General features: G+C 42.1%; 1 protein-coding gene across 1 annotated transcript in view; it reads left to right on the top strand.

The window, feature by feature from the left end:
* The first annotated feature begins 1133 nt into the window (after window positions 1-1133).
* The window catches only part of NHSL1 (NHS like 1), a 145955-nt gene continuing 133908 nt past the window's right edge, over window positions 1134-13180 (top strand). Inside the window, exon 1 of the mRNA XM_068985096.1 lies at window positions 1134-1335. Coding sequence (XP_068841197.1) covers window positions 1134-1335 — 202 coding nt within the window. The remainder of the gene's footprint in view (window positions 1336-13180) is intronic.

Genomic DNA, 13180 nt, shown 5'->3' with positions numbered 1-13180 from the left:
AGATGGCTCATCAGTCCCACACTCTGGCTGCTGGTGGAAAATGGGAGAGGCCAAGACAGGTGCAGAAATGGCTGCACTTCACCTTCACTGAAAGCTGCAAGTGACATCACAGCTTGGTCAGTTTCATTCCCTTTGGAAGTAGATGATGAGTTCTTAAATCCATTTTGGAATGCTGATGAGATTTAACTACATAATCTTTGAAGGAACCTTCTAAAAAATCCCACTTCCAGAAGTGGTCTGATGATAATCCAGTTTTGGCTTTAAAAAATTTGTCCGGAAGTCTGTATTCTACACAGACTTGCATTTTCATAGCTTTGCTGGAGTTCAGAAGTTAGAGCTGCCTCTGAAGTGTTGGCTGCGGGGAGGCGGGGTTTTCTGTCTCCAATGAGGTGGCTTCAGTGTCCGGAAAAGCCTATCGCCTTTCACAGGAGCGCTTACTCTGTAATCCAAGCAATAGCCACGCAGCCTGTTTTATTGTTTGTGGAGTCCTGTGGCTCCTGGGCGCTTCACAGACGGGAAGGAGGGCAAGTGGGGGATTTACGACTCTGCACTGAGCTGGGGCCAGTGAGCCGAACTCTTTAATTTCTCCCAAGTCACCTGTGTGGGTGAACTTTAAACTAGGTACCTGAGTTGACGCTGAATCTTTTTCTCCAGTCTGAGGAGTTCCTTCTGTCTGCAACAGACGGCTGGCTTTCTGCCTGAGTGGGGAAAGATGCCTGGAGGAATAGGATTACAGTGCGGGATGCTAGGTACACACCAGAGAGTCGGAGTGCCTTGGTCCTGCTCTTCGCCAAGTCCTGACAAGTGTTCCTGAAATGAACGTTTTGCTTCTTTTTAAAAATTATACTTTTAGTCATTTTTATTGGGTAGGGGGAGACTGTGGATATTCTTGATCTTTAAACCAAGTACCACAATGTGAAAAAACATTGTTTTTCCCCTAACCTCTCATTTCCCTTTTTTTTTTTTTAATTGGATGACACAGAAGCAGTCTTTCTGCAGATTCAGACTCTCAGTATTGTCTGACTAAGTAGCAAGGAGGAGATTCGTGGAAAGGACCTGGGACAATTTGAAAAAACGAGGTTTTTGTTGGCTGGATTAACCTTTCTCTTTAGTCGACTTTGATGTGAAAGAAGATGAAAAAGGAAGTCTCTTCAGGTTCCTTTAGACTCAAGTCAAACCCAGGTTCCCTCTCACGTGCTGTGAGTTGGATAAATTTCTCCTCCTTGTCCAGGCAAACAAAGAGGCTGTTTCGCAGTGATGGGGAGTTGTCGGTCTGTGGGCAGCAGGTGGAAGCAGATGATGAAAACTGGACCTACAGAACCCAGCCCAGAAAAGGTGACTTGACTTTTTTTTTTTATTTACACATTTTTAAAGTTTGCTCTGTACAGTTCTTTGTTTCTATCACTGATTTCCATTCACAGTTTTTGGGCCCTTTAGGAGTTTTTGTGGTGTTTTTGTGTTGGAATTCAGTGTCAGTCATTTGTGTACGTGTCTAAAGTAAAAATACTCCTTCAACTAAGTTCAACTTGAGACCGTGTCCTTCTCAGAAGGATAAAATAGCTGTTATGTGTCCCCAGCACTTTATCCGCCTCCCCCCCACCTTCCGTATACTCATGTGACTTGTGCAAAGTTCAGTGGTAAGCCACCATCCTGGGAGGAATCGTCTGCTCTTTACAACAACTGAAAGTTAGGATATGGAGCTCTTTTCTAAAATGGTGCACTGAGAAAACTTTGGGAATTGTGGGTAGGCTTTCTGCATATTTCTTTAAGACAACTGAGTTACCTGAACGCTTGAATGAACAGGTGCCGGGGTGACACCAAGGAAATGAACACACGGAGCACTAACCCTTGATATTGTGTCCAAAAGGAGTTTTGGGATTTCTTTCAAGTTCCTTTTCAGACCAGTGCTAGTTTCTGTTCTCAGGTTTAACATGTTTTGCCTTCTTCGAGGTGAAGAAAAATATCAGTCCTGGCAGTAAAGAGGAGAACTATTTCAATATTTCTTAAACACACCCCTGTTTTATATTTAGAATTTCTGAGGTCTTCCTCTTAGAATGTTTACTGGAGAGACTGAATTGTTAGGCTCTAAAATGGTTTCTCCATTCAGAGCAGTGGCACAGCCCAGTGGGGGGAGTGCTATTTAAGGCTTACAAAGGAACCTCATCCAGACATTCCGCGTGATTGTGTTTTCCCTGTTTATCACATTCTTCCCGTGCCAAGAGAAACCTCGCTAAAACCTTTCAGAGACCTGTCATTCCCCTTCTTTCGGGAAACGAAACTGCTGAAATGTGAGAGAATCAACTAAGTTAAATATGAGCTTATGGGGACAGTAATTATATTCCATGGACTGGAAATTAAATGCACCCATCCTCATGGATAATGTAGGTTAAGCCATTTGCTCTTGTCTGTTAAACTATGGCTCAGGAGGGACTAGTTAATGCTCTTTGAAGGTGTCAGTTGTTTATTATGTCAAGAAGGTGGTCCACAGTGGTCTGCTGATATTGAACCACAGTAGGATGTTTTTAGTTCAGATGGTGTATAAATTGCCTGGCGTAGAAAAGGCATTTATACTTTCTGGCTGGAGTTGTGTAGTTTAGTAAGTCCACGAACTTTACTTTTTCTAAATCAGGAATAAGCTGTGGTTTTGGTAAATGGGTGGGTTGTAATGTTCAAAGGGTGGATACAGTAGTGCTGTGGTTGGGAGAGAGTGCAGTTTTAATTCCTCCGGGCTTTGCCAGAGGTGGTTTTTTTAATGACTTGTTTTGTTTTAAATCAACCGCTGTCAAGTTTCTGTTAAAGACTGTGTACATGTGAGCACGCGACTTTAGGATTTCTATCATAGATGCTCCATCTAAATTAACACTAAAGGGAAAGAAACTGTGAATTTGCATGGATTAGTTTTGGTTGGGAAATGAAGCAAATACTGTACCCTTGACTTGTAAAAAATAAAGAAGTCATTGTAACGACCAGAGCGATTTGTGGAAGGAGGACTTGTTTATGTAAGAAAACAAAAGATTGTACCCTTTATCCCTCACTGTAACGGGGAATTCTATAGCCTTTTGAAGATAAATGGTGACATAATACAGTGTGTACATTTATACGGAGCTTAGAAATAATTTGACATGGATAATATTATCACTTTGACTTGCAGTTACAAGGACATCCTTAAAAAGCTGCCTATAGATCAGAATTCATGGTCTTGGATTCTGTTTTCACATTTGACTTGCAAAAGAAAATTGGCTCCCAACTTTGACATGTTGCCTCAGGAGCATTATAACAGTTGATCTTTATTCCGCATAATTCTTTCCTTTGGAGAAACATGGAATGACTTTTGTTTATCCTTAGAGATCAAAAGAGGGAATATCTTTCAGAAAAGTTATACAGGGTTGGAGTTTTGTTTTATTTTTTATTTTTTATTTTTTTAGGAGCATCAAATAAGCTAGTCGGAGAAGGAAATGGCAACCACTCCAGTATCCTTGCCTGGAGAATCCCAGGGACGTGGGAGCCTGGTGGGCTGCCGTCTATGGGGTCGCACAGAGTCAGACATGACTGAAGCGACTTAGCAGCAGCAGCAAATAAGCTAGAAGTCTAACAAGGATTATTAGTCAGTGCCAAGAATACCCAATGGCCATATTAGGATTTGTTTGCAAATAAATATATATTGAAGACATATTGGTCTGATGGGGATTGGATAGCATCTTTCTTTTGTATCTGTCTGCCTAGACCTCATGCATCTGAATCCACTTCCTTTCACCCTGCTCCCTAACCCCCTGCCCTTATTTTAACATTTTTGTGATTTACACGTCTCTAAAAACCTGATCTTCATCTTCTCCTCTGCAGACATATACTACCATCAGGCAGTGACAGCCAGAGGTAGGGCAGCTCAGCTTAACAGGTCTTCCTCAAGTCAGTGGCCCTGTCTGTGTTCTTCCCCCTATCCCCACCCCCAAGGGATCTGTCCGATGGGCTGATGGGGTGTCTGGTTCTGCAGGCTCTCTCCCTCCCATCCACCAGCTGCTGCTAGGTCAGAGTGCTTGCCCTGCTCTCTGCCTACTTCTCCAGGTCACATTGCTTTGCTCAATTAGCCTACTGAATCACCACTATCATTGGTGTTTCAGTGGTATGTTGAATAAGATGCACATTCACTTTATTAAACAGTTCTTTCAAATTTTGTTTTTGTGCTTTTTGTAGTGAATCTCCGTATTAGATTGCTTATCAGTAACACCAGAATAAAGTGTTCAAGTGGTTACCCTTATGGCTGTCTATCAGTACACAGTCCCATCACTTTATAATCCATTGTTACTGATTATATTCAAGAAGCTAAGGATAAAATTCCTGAGCCTAAAAAGTAACTAGAAGATACATATTGATATGTCCGAAGCAATCACAAGTAAGGACCTTTGTGCTTTCTCATGTTCTAGCACATGACAAGTTTCAAAACTCTCTTGTATTGACATTGGTACTCCGGAAGGTAAAAATGAATTGAGTAACAGTAGTGAGCCATCCTTATAGTCCTTAGGTGATGTGATCCACTATAACAGCAGATGATATTTTGACTTAATTAGCCATGATAATCAAGGGTGCGAATCAGTGTCCTTTAGAATATTAATGAACCATGCGCTGTTTTACTAGATGCCCGTGTAGTCAAAAAGTAGAAGTTAGTTGTAAATGAGACAAGCTGTTGCTTTTCTTGTGGAGTTGTGAGAGAATTTAGAAGGAATTTTCATTGAGGATCATGTGTAGGATACAGAGAAATATAAACACATGGCACCTGAAGTCATGGAGTTCATGCTTCAGGGGAGAAGTGAATAAGGCCTCTAATGGAGAGTTAAAGAGAAAATGCAGGAGAATTGTGAGAAAATGTGAAAAAAGTTTTAGAATGAGAAGATACTTTATCTGGAGCATTTTCATGTTTTGCAAGGTTTTCCAGCTGTGCATTGATTTAAAGAATATTTAATGAGCTCCTGGTTTGTTTCCAGCACTGTGGAAGGTTTTCAAGGGAGACTAATAACCAGTAATATTTATTCTGTGCTTCCCCTATCTCACGTGCTTACTCTTCTTTTGCCAATTAAAACCGAAAGAGGAGGAATTATAGTGGGGTACCCTCTCATTGAGCAGAGTGTGTTTTGTTAGAGCCCCAGTTCTGTTCAGTTGTGCAGAGGCATGATTGATGATTCTGGTATTGGCAGGTCAACAGATTGGGTAATTGACATGCAAAGCCTCAATTTAAAGGGTGCTTTCATTCTCTTCTTCTGGATGTTGCCATATGTATTAATAACATTGCAAAATTGGAATCATTTGAATTTCAGTTCACTCCCTTCACAATAGCTACAAAAATGATCAGAGAATGGCCTTACTAGGTATCAAGGGTAATGAATAATCCATACACTAGGTAATCAATTGTCCAGTGTGGGAATTGGCCATATTTAAAATAATTTCATCCCAATGTCCTCGCTGATAAAACAGTCACAGAATACAGAATGCTTGTGCATAATTAGATTAGCAGTGACTTCAGATATTATAGTGGAGAAAAATGGCATGGCAGACCAAAAGCTGCAAGGTCAAGATCCTGTTACTATGTAAATACCTGTGATTTATTTTTGATCATAAAATCTTTAACATTATAAGATTTGAGAACATTTCCTCCATGGCATTAAAAAAAAAAAAAAAACTTGGGAAATATTGTCAAAGCAGCACCTCAAATTTGAGAGTAAAATTACACATTACACAAATATTTGTGCTGAGGATCACTGTGTATGTTGGAAAAAGAGCAAAATGGAGTTTATCTTGGTGTCTTAATAAAAAGAGGTAAGAAGAATATTCTCAGTGTGGTGAATGTAATGTTTTCTTTCTACTGAAGCTGACATTCTGTGAAAGAGACAAACAATGAATGCCACTTAATATTTTATCTGGTTCGTTGAGACTGCCCTTTATTAACCTTTGTTTTTTCTTTTGAAATTAGAGTCTCTGTCTTGCTGCCTTATTGCAAAAATGATCCTATTTGTTATTAAATTGATGAAGTTCTATCAAAATATTTTATCTAATACCCTTTCTTTATTTTCTTGTTTTTAGAAGTTTGTGGATTTGCTTTGAGATTTTGGTACTTATTTAGATTACTGGAGATATCAGAGTAATGAAGGAAATAACTTATTGTGAGAGCTTGGGTTTAAAAGTGAGTAACCTGTGTTCTTTTTTTTTTTTCTTTTAAAAAATTCAATTAATTTTAAAATTAACATATAGTTCATATAACCTGTGTTGTTTTCCATGGAACTGTCTTTACTGGGTTTTGAAAACTTTTTTTGAAATTGTTCTTTACAGTCATTTTGGAAGTAATTAAGAAAGACACTGCACATTAATTAGGGTTAATTTTTATGTCTCTCTTACAACTTGTATTTATATAATTAGGTATTCATAGAAACTGTTATATTTTCATGTAATTTCAGGGATTTGGGATTTAGCTGTCCTTTTCTGTTAAATTAAGTGGGGCATGTGTGTTTATTTTTACCACAGTATTTCCTATCAGCTGCTTCAGGGAGCTCCAGCGTTGTCAGTTTTGTCTCAAGGTCTGTTGTGCTTGCGCACAGTCACTTGTCCGTCTTTACTGTGGTCCAGGTCTTCATCAGCTCTTACCTGGCCTTCTGAAAGGTCTTCTTCTTTTGTTATCCTCACTCTTGCTGTCTTTGAGCTATTCATATTCTTGAGTCTACACTATAATTGGAGTGATCTTCTTAAAATACAAACACCGTATATCTGTGTATGCTCAGTCACTCAGTCTTGTCCAACTCTTTGCAACCCTATGAACTATAGCCCGCCAGGCTCCTCTGTCCTTGAGATTTCCCAGCCAAGAATACTGGAGTGGGTTGCCATTTCCTCCTTCAGGAGATCTTCCTGACCCAGGGATTGAACCTGTGTCTCCGGCATCTGCAGGTGGGTTTTTTGCCACTGAGCCACTGAGGAAGCCCCATAAATAGTCCCCCTTTATCCACGGTTTCAATTTTTACGGATTTAGTTACCTGTGGTCAACTATCATCTGAAAATATTAAATGGAAAATTTCAGAAATTATAACTTTAAAATTGTACACTATTCTGAATAGCATGGTGAATTCTCTTGCCATCCTGCCCTGTGCAGCCCGGGAATGGAGTCACCCCTTTGTTCAGAGTATTCTACCCGTTAGTCACTTAGTGGCCATCTCGTCTCGGTTACCAGATTGACTGTCACGATATCGCGGCGCTTGTGTTCTAGTCACCCTCATTTCACTTAGTAATAGCCCCAAAGCACAAGAGTCATGACGTTCACAATTCAGATAAGCCAAGAGAAGCCATGAAGTGCCTTATTTAAGTGAACAGGTGAACTTCTCAACTAAAGGACAGGGAAAAAAATTGTGTACTGACTGATGTTGCCAAGATCTATGGTAACAAGGAATCTTCTATCTGTGAAATTGTGAAGAAGGAAAAATAAATTCGTGTTAGTTTTGCTGTTGTGCCTCAAGTTGCAAGTTACAGCCACAGTGTGTCATAAGTGCTTAGTTAAGATGAAAAAAAGCATTAAATTTGTATAATAAGATAGTTTGAAAGAGAGATACATTCTTAAATCTCTGTTATAGGATTTGTTATTAGTAATTTCTGTTACTCTCTTTCTCCCGCACTGCAGGCAGATGCTTTAACCTCTGAGCCACCATGGAAGCCCTGTTACTCTCTTACTGTGCCTAATTTATAAATTAAACTTTGTTATAGATGTATGCAGGAAGAAACGTAGTGTCATAGGATGCAGTACTATCCTTGGTTTCAGGTACCCCTGGGGCGGTCTTTTTTTCTGATGATCCAACAGATGTTGGCAATTTGATCTCTGGTTCCTCTGCCTTTTCTAAATCCAACTTGAACATCTGGAAGTACACGGTTCATGTACTACTGAAGCCTGGCTTGGAGAATTTTGAGCATTACTTTGCTAGCATATGAGATGAGTGCAATTATGTGGTAGTCTGAACATTCTTTGGCATTGCCTTTCTTTGGGATTGGAATGAAAACTGACCTTTCCTAGTCCTGTGACAGCTGCTGAGTTTTCCAAATTTGCTGGCATATTGAGTGCAGCACTTTCACAGCATCATCTTTCAGGATTTGATATAGCTCAGCTGGAATTCCGTCACCTCCACTAGCTTTGTTCGTAGCGATGCTTTCTAAGGCTCACTTGACTTCACATTCCAGGATGTCTGGCTCTAGGTGAGTGATCACACCATCATGATTATCTGGGTCATGAAGATCTTTTTTGTACAGTTCTTCTGTGTATTCTTGCCACCTCTTCTTAATATCTTCTGCTTCTGTTAGGTCCCTACCACTTCTGTCCTTAACTGAGCCCATCTTTGCATGAAATGTTCCCTTGGTATCTCTAATTTTCTGGAAGAGATCTCTAGTCTTTCCCATTCTATTGTTTTCCTCTATTTTTTTGCATTGATCATCGAGGAAGGCTTTATTTTCTCTCCTTGCTATTCTTTGGAACTCTGCATTCAAATGGGTATATCTTTCCTGTTCACTTCTCTCCAAGGCCAAATTTGCTTATTATTCCGGGTATCTCTTGACTTCCTACTTTTGCATTCCATTCCCCTATAATGAAAAGAATATCTTTTTTTAGGCGTTAGTGCTAGAAGGTCTTGTAGGTCTTCATAGAACTGTTCAACTCCAGCTTCTTACTGGGGCACAGACTTGGATTGCTGTGATATTGAATGGTTTGCCTTGGAAACGAACGGAGATCATTCTGTTGTTTTTGAGATTGCATCCAAGTACTTCATTTAGGACTCTTTTGTTGCCTATGATGGCTACTCTATTTCTTCTAAGTGACTCTTGCCCACAGTAGTAGATATAATGGTCATCTGAGTTAAATTCATCCATTCCAGGTTCCTATGCAATATTGTTCTTTACAGTATCAGACTTTACTTCCATCACCAGTCACATCCACACCTGGGTGTTATTTTTGCTTTCTGGAGTAATTTCTCCACTCTTCTCCAGTAGCATATTGGGCACCCTACTGACCTGGGGAGTTCCTCTTTCAGTGTCCTATCTTTTCATACTGTTTTCATGGGTTTTTCATGCTATTTTCATACCTTAGCCTTTTCATACTGTTCATGGGGTTCTCAAGGCAAGAATACTGAAGTGGTTTGCCATTCCCTTCTCCAGTGGAGCCTGTTTTGTCAGAACTCTTCCACCATGACCCATGTGTCTTGAGTGGCCCTACAGGGCATGGCTCATAGTTTCATTCAGTTAGTCTAGGCTGTGAGAGTTGGACTGTGTAGAAAGCTGAGCACCGAAGAATTGATGCTTTTGAACTGTGGTGTTGGAGAAGACTCTTGAGAGTCCCTTGGACTGCAAGGAGATCCAACCAGTCCATTCTGAAGGAGATCAGCCCTGGGATTTCTTTGGAAGGAATGATGCTAAAGCTAAGCTCCAGTACTTTGGACACCTCATGCGAAGTGTTGACTCATTGGAAAAGACTCTGATGCTGGGAGGGATTGGGGGCAGGAGGAGAAGGGGACGACCGAGGATGAGATGGCTGGATGGCATCACTGACTCGATGGATGTGAGTCTGAGTGAACTCTGGGAGATGGTGATGGACAGGGAGGCCTGGTGTGCTGCGATTCATGGGGTCGCAAAGAGTCTGACACAACTGAGTGACTGAACTGAACTGAGGCTGTGGTCCATGTAATCAGTTTGATTAGTTTTCTGTGATTGTGGTTTTCATTCTGATGGATAAGGATAAGAGGCTGTGGAAGCTTCCTGAGGGGAGAGACTGACTGAGGGGGAAACTGGGTCTTGTTCTGATGGGAGGGGCGATGATCAGTCAATCTTTAATTGAATTTTCTGTTGTTGGGCTGGGCTGTGGTCCCTCCCTGTTGTTTGACCTGAGGCGAAACTATGGTGGAGGTAATGAAGATAATGGCGACTTCCTCCAAAAGGTCCCACGCAGGCACTGCTGCACTGAGTGCCCTGAACCCTGCAGCAGGCCACCACCGACACACGCCTCTTCCAGAGACTCCTGCACACTCACAGGCAAGTCTGGGTCGACAAACTGTGGGAAATTCTTAAAGAAATGGGAATACTAGACCACCTGATCTGCCTCCTGAGACATCTGTATGCAGGTCAAGAAGCAACAGTTAGAACTGGACATGGAACAACAGACTGGTTCCAAATTGGGAAAGGAGTACTTCAAGGCTGTATATTGTCACCCTGCTTATTTAACTTATATGCTGAGTACACCATGCAGAATACCAGGCTAGATGAAGCCCAAGCTGAATTCAGGATTGTTGGGAGAAATATCAATAACCTCAGATATGCAGATGATACCACCCTTATGGCAGAAAGTGAAGAACTAAAGAACCTCTTGATGAAAGTGAAAGAGGAGAGTGAAAATGTTGTCGTAAAACTCAGCATTCAAAGAACTAAGATCATGGCATCTGGTCCCATCACTTCAAGGCAAATAGATGGGGAAACAATGGAAACAGTGAGAAACTTTACTTTTGGGGGACTCCAAAATCATTGTAGATGGTGACTGCAGCCATGAAATTAAAAGACGCTTGCTCCTTGAAAGAAAAGCTATGACCAACCTAGACAACATATTAAAAAGCAGAAACATTACTTTGCTAACAAAAGTGCGTCTAGTTAAAGCTATGGTTTTTCCAGAAGTCATGTATGGGTGTGAGAGTTGGACTGTAAAGAAAGCTGAGTGCCGAAGAATTGATACTTTTGAACTGTGGTGTTGGAGAAGACTTTTGAGAGTCCCTTGGACTGCAAGGAGATCCAGCCAGTCCATCCTAAAGGAGATCAGTCCTGGGTGTTCATTGGAAGGACTGATGTTGAAGCTGAAACTCCAATACTTTGGCCACCTGATGTGAAGAACTGACTCATTTGAAAAGACCCTGATGCTGGGAAAGATTGAAGGTGGGAGGAGAAGGTGCCGACAGAGGATGAGATGGTTGGATGGCATCACTGACTCGATGGACATGAGTTTGAGTAAGCTCCGAGAGTTGGTGATGGACAGGGAGGCCTGGTGTGCTGCAGTCTATGGGGTCAAAAAGAGTTGGACATGACTGAGTGACTGAACTGAACTGGGCGGGGGGGATCTTAGAACGTATCCCCTGTGGATAAAGGGGATCTGCTGTCTAACTCAGTCACTTGTCTGAGGCCTCTAGTGTGTGTGGAATGAAGTCCTTACAATGGCATGGGACCCTCCTCTATCTTATGCCTTCCTGTCTGCTCTCCCTTTTAACTGCACAAGCAGCAGACAGCCATAGCTTTTTCACAACTCTGGAACTTTGATCTCCCAGTCCCTGAGTCAGTCTGGATGCTCCAGTCTCCTCCTCTGACTATAACTAGCCTGCTTAACCTTCTGAACTTGCTTTAAAACTCTGTGAAGTCTTCCCTGATCCCTGGAGGGCAGAGCAGATTACTCCCTTCTCTGTGTTATTTCTGGGCCTTCTACATACCTCTGTGATTGCATTTATCAGACACTGGGTTGTACTTATTTGTTTACTCTCCTGTGTCTTGAGCTAGACTGTGAATTCCTTTAGGGCAGGGACCAGGTCTTGCTTATCTTTTTTATCCCCAAGGCTAAGTACCCAGAAAAAGGATGCTGATGGGGTGAGCATAACTCACCTGGGACACTCTTAATAGTGCTGTTTACCCAGGCCCACATGCCAAACAGTACTCTGGATTTGCGTAAAGTGTGGTGGCTTATAGGTGGCACTGTGTGCTTGCTTTGTCAATTATACTGCTGAATGTAATCTTAAAGTGCTCCCAACTCCAGACTTTTCCAAGTGTAGCGAGAGAGAGGGTGCAGTTTGTGGGAACGTAATTTTGGTGGCAGTCTGCTGTTTCCTGTTACTCCATGCACACCGTGCCTGCATGAGACACTTTGTACAAGCATTTGACCCTGGCTGTTTTGACCATGAGTAAAGGTGACTTAGTGAACAGGGCTGAGGTGTGGGTTGGATGATGCCATGTCTGATAAGGAGAGGCAGATGGGGGCTATTGCCATCTCTCCTTAACCGGTTTTCCTTCTTTCACTGTTGTTCTCCTCCCCACCCCCACCCTCACCCCAAGTCAGGCAGTCTTAAGACAGCGGCCTCAGCAACCCGGTAAAACATCAAACAGAAGTCAAACCATGTGACTTCACTGCTTAAAACCTTTCTCAGACAGTTTAATAACTAGCGCCTTTATAGTGTTCTCGGAGGCCCTACGGGGGTGGGCTCCCTGACCCCATCGTTTCCCCAACCTCATCACCTGTGCTTTCCCCTTAACTCTCCTCCACGTCACACCAGACTCCTTGCTGCTGTTAGGACAGGCCATGCAACTTGACCTTGCCCTCCTCCTAGACTCCCAGCTGTACATCTTATTCTCACCTTCTCTTGCTTTCTTCAGGTCTTTGCTGAAAAAATCACCAGGGACCCTATTTAAAATTACCACATCTTTGCATGCTTGGCTCTTGAACGGTCTCCGCATTTCCCATGCCATGCTGGGGAGCAGTGTGAAGGCTGAGGAGCACTGGTCCCACCATAAGGCTGGATTCCCAGCATGATCTAAGTATTCTTTTCTATCGTCCCTTGATGACAGACTTGGCACTTAGGTTTGCAAGTATGTTTGTTCTACCAAACCTATGGTCATGTAAGCCGTGACTCCATCTGGCGTGACTTCTATTGACATCTCTTATCACATGGTCCTAACAGCGTTAGTACCCTGTTGAACTCTAAAATCCTAAGGGAAGAAAATTTGCCTTTTATACCTTTGTGTTGTGTAGCAACACCTCTTCTCTGACTATCCAATGCTGCATCTCAGGGTGTTTGCTGACGTTTATGGCTGATTACTGACTAGTCACCAAAGACATTAAATCAACAATTATTTACTTAGTTCTTCCTAGAACCCATCACTGTGCTGGACACATCACATTTTGGCTATGTAAGCATGTATAATATGTGGTGAGCGCTTGCCTAGCTGAGCAGCTATCTGAGACCATCTCCTTGGAGCAGAGGGATTTGTTGGCCGGGCTCCTCAGTTAATTCTCTCCCTCTGCACTGTCCTTTACTTAGACTGATTGCCTGGATCTGGGCATCAGTTGTGGATCCTTGTGTTTTGAGAGCTTCTGTGGCCTTGTAGACTTGGTATGAAGCAACCTTGACAAAGCCATGAGGAGGAGGAA

The sequence above is a fragment of the Capricornis sumatraensis genome, chromosome 13, assembly GCF_032405125.1.
Source record: "Capricornis sumatraensis isolate serow.1 chromosome 13, serow.2, whole genome shotgun sequence".
In the NCBI taxonomy this organism is placed as follows: Eukaryota; Metazoa; Chordata; class Mammalia; order Artiodactyla; family Bovidae; genus Capricornis; species Capricornis sumatraensis.
Note: the sequence above shows the minus strand (reverse complement) of the source record. Positions and strands in the feature narration are given on the sequence as shown.